This window comes from Ciona intestinalis, chromosome 10 (genome assembly GCF_000224145.3).
Source record: "Ciona intestinalis chromosome 10, KH, whole genome shotgun sequence".
NCBI lineage: Eukaryota > Metazoa > Chordata > Ascidiacea > Phlebobranchia > Cionidae > Ciona > Ciona intestinalis.
Genome location: NC_020175.2, coordinates 1,642,671 through 1,646,154, shown reverse-complemented (window position 1 = coordinate 1,646,154; position 3,484 = coordinate 1,642,671). Strand labels below are relative to the sequence as shown.

At 36.2% G+C, this 3,484-nt stretch overlaps 2 protein-coding genes across 2 annotated transcripts in view; both read left to right on the top strand.

Annotated features, from left to right (window-relative positions):
- Positions 1 to 1,017: 1,017 nt before the first annotated feature.
- On the top strand, positions 1,018 to 1,776 carry LOC100183765 (protein LLP homolog). Its single transcript, XM_026836450.1, has one exon. The coding sequence runs from the start codon at positions 1,142 to 1,144 to the stop codon at positions 1,538 to 1,540; it is 399 nt and encodes a 132-aa protein (XP_026692251.1). The 5' UTR covers positions 1,018 to 1,141; the 3' UTR covers positions 1,541 to 1,776.
- LOC100181402 (calpain-7-like) overlaps positions 1,775 to 3,484 on the top strand; it is a 10,340-nt gene continuing 8,630 nt past the window's right edge. Inside the window, exons 1-2 of the mRNA XM_026836424.1 lie at positions 1,775 to 1,943; positions 2,251 to 2,364. Of these exons, the coding sequence (XP_026692225.1) occupies positions 1,842 to 1,943; positions 2,251 to 2,364 (216 nt within the window). The 5' untranslated portion in view covers positions 1,775 to 1,841. The remainder of the gene's footprint in view (positions 1,944 to 2,250; positions 2,365 to 3,484) is intronic.

The following is a 3,484-nucleotide window of genomic DNA, read 5'->3' as shown; positions in this document are numbered from 1 at the left end:
CGTGCGAAAATTCTATAAATATGTTTTTATGACGAATATTAATATTCATAATTAATATTTGTTCGAATTTTAAATTTTTGATTTCAGAATCGGTACCGCTGGGTTCTAATTAGTACAGTGTCCAAATTTTAGGTTGGTGGCACCAGTAGAAGGTATCGAAATGGCCGCTACATTATCTGTATTCTAGGATCACCTTGGTAAAATTACCAAATTTTCACGCTGTGTGACCACACCACAGCTGAGCAAATATATATTTGACTACAACAAAAAATGATTCAACCCCAGTCCCCAGGCTTATTACTAATCAGCAGATATTTGTCTGTCTGTTTTGTGTAACAACTGTTCGTCTCCGGTACCTTCGTCTCCAGGCACCCGTCTCTACGGCAAGTACATTACTGACGTCGACACAAGAGACCGCCACAAGGCACAAACTTTGTCTAATTTTGCGTTTTTTTTCTCGTTGTCACGTGGGATCTTAGAAACTATATGACGTAGTTCTGTTGTGCTCTTTTGCTTGCAGCAGCATGTGTTCGTCAGTTATGTGTACATTTGTGAGTAAGTAGAAATTAAAGGGAATATATGCATATATAAGGTAATATTTATTGGCATACCGAATGTCGTTATGTTTGTCTGCGCTACAACATAGTTTTTTTTTCATGTATGGCTGGTAATTTGGACAACCCATTAGTGACCACTGGATTAAAGCAATTGCCCACAATCGGGCATAACTAAAACCTTAAAACCTTGGCTGCCCTGAAAAGACTGAATTCGGTTTCAGTGTTGCCAGTTTATTTTCAATGATTATACCCTTTCTGGTGATTGTACATAGATAAACAAATTTTTGCAATTAAAAGTATCATGCCGTGCTGAATTTCGTGATTGTTAAAACACAGCTTTGAATTTTTTTACACCATATGCGTCAAAAAAGGAGATGCTCAGGCACGAGCTTTTGAGTTCGGGCTCGGCTCGGAACATCCCTAGTAATTTCTAATTCAAAGTTTTTATTTTATTTTTTAGGCGCACGTTTTAGTTATATTTAAGCTTGATAATTTATATTATTTTTTTGGGTTTTCTTTGCTTTGTTCCTCTATGTACGGTTTCTTTATAGATTAGATTTTAATTAAAATTGAATTATTTAAAAATGGCCAAAAGTATAAGAAGCAAATGGAGAAGAAAAATGCGCGCTGTTAAAAGAGAAAAAAATGAAAAGAGAGTTCTCACGAAACTTAAAGAAACTTTGCAAAGTGGAAAAATTGTTGTTACTGAAAAAATGGTAAAACTTGCTAAAATTGAGGAAATGCAAAAAGCACGACTTGCTGAAAAAGAAGCAGAGGATAAAATGGACAATATTGAAGAAACTGAAACCGGGGGAATGGATGTTGATAAAAAAAGAGATAAAAATTCACTTCTAGATGAACATGGACAGTACCCAGTCTGGGTAAATCCCAGACAAGCAAAAAAAATGCGTGAAGTTAGAAAAGCAAAGAAGAAGAGCAAACCAGTTAAACGGATGGGAAAAAGTAGAAAGTTGTTATGGTAGAAGTTGGTTTAGTGTCGCAGTTGTCTTATTTCCGTGTTTGTAAAATGAGTTCATTGGAAAAAAAACAACATTTTAAATGTGTAATTCCCACAGTAAATCTATCATTATAAATTCAACTCTCAACTTCATAACTTTAGGCCAATTTGTGTTAAGCTACAAATGTGAAATATTGTCAACAGAAACTGCAATAGAATATTAAATAATCAAATTTCAATATGTTTTTTTTTGTCGAACAGATATTGATAGAAATCTTATATCAGTATCAATGTGATAACCTCTGGTATAAAGATCCTTATTCACAATGGATGTAAATGCCATGGAACAAGATGCCATCAAGTTCGCCAGCTCTGCTGTTGAATTTGATCAAAAAGGATGCATTAGTGAAGCCATGTTTTACTATACGGTATTTATATTTCGTAAAGTGTTTTTAACAATGTTCTATTTGTGGGGATATGATTAATAAATATATATTTATTTTTCTTCGTAAACGCCTGATAATGAATAAAAACATGGGCCATCTCATTTGAACCTATTAAACCTTTTGTACGTAATTCACAAAATAGTTTAACTTTAGCACTAACAGTGCTTTTTGTAATAGTCCTGTTGCCTGTTAAGATTATAAAATTATTGTTACACCATTTACACGTGTAAAAAGTTGTGGTATTTGTTACAAGTGTTGTAAATTCAAATTTATTTTTTTGTTTTACAAGGAAGCAGCCCAAGCTTTGCATCGAGCAGTTATTGCCGGGTCAACACTGGACTGCGCATCAAAAGTTGCAGAATATTCCAAAAGAATTGAAGAATTAAGAAAACATCAAAACCGGGCAAGTTTTATTTCTAATTGCTGTATCAACTACCTAGAATAAATCAATCAACTCTGGCATAAATATCAGGTCTCATGACATGCCATTAGGGCAGGGCGCAACCAGGGGGCTGTTTTGCTGTCATGACAGCCCCCTTTTCCGCAGACACGCACTCAGCCAGAAAGTGCTAAGACGCACACACACGCGTTGCATTTAATATTACTTTCCTTCACTTAAAATTGGAACAATTTTTCGTTCAATTGTTACGTCACTTACCCTACTGTAAAGTAACTATTAATTATGACGTTTCATAATATAACAATCTGGAGGAATGTGCCCACTGCCCAACCAACCACGAGATCGAAACATCGTGTATGAGCGTCACATTTTTACGCTCTGCGCCGGCGTAGGAAATAAAGGAAGACGCATGTGGTAGCATACATTCAACACTTAACAAACGAAGCAATCGTTGTGAATTTATTCTCGTGAAAAGTGACGTAAAAAACTCTGGTTCTCGTGCGGTGCCAACAAACACGTTTTTTTGGCCTTTGTCCAAGCTCTGCCGGGGCGATACTTTGTAATATTATATTGCAATTTGTGTTGGTTCCAATTTACTGATAGCGTCGCTCCTCGCACTTATATTTGCACAAATTAAAATCCATAATAATCGCGGTTTATCTGCATTTAAACCAGTGGTTACCAAACTTTATCTACTCGCGTACCACTTTTTGGTTCAAGCAGCGTTTTAAACCACCTACACACTAAACTACTGAAGGCTCGTGAACAACTCATTTTAAATAGTGAAATTAGAAACCGCACGCACACCTATTTTTTCCGCGGGCATTCGCAACACAAACTTGGCACTGCCTTTCTCAAAGTTGCGTGAAAATAAAAGTAATTTGCCTATTAAACAGGGGCCAGGGCAACAGGCGCGGTAATAAACAACCTAAATATGTTCCAGAAGTAGCACTGCTGTATATTTACGATGTTTTCCTCAGCCAAGCAGCATAATTATTACGAAACAGTAGGGATTCACACGTGGATTCATCGCGTCATAATAGCGATTGTTTGACCTGGGAATTGATTACGTCATAATAGCAGTTCACACGTTGATTATATGCGTCATAATAGCGATTGTCCC

Excerpts from the sequence above, each read along its gene's own strand:
- LOC100183765 (XM_026836450.1), top strand. The coding sequence starts at position 1,142 with ATGGCCAAAAGTATAAGAAGCAAATGGAGAAGAAAAATGCGCGCTGTT.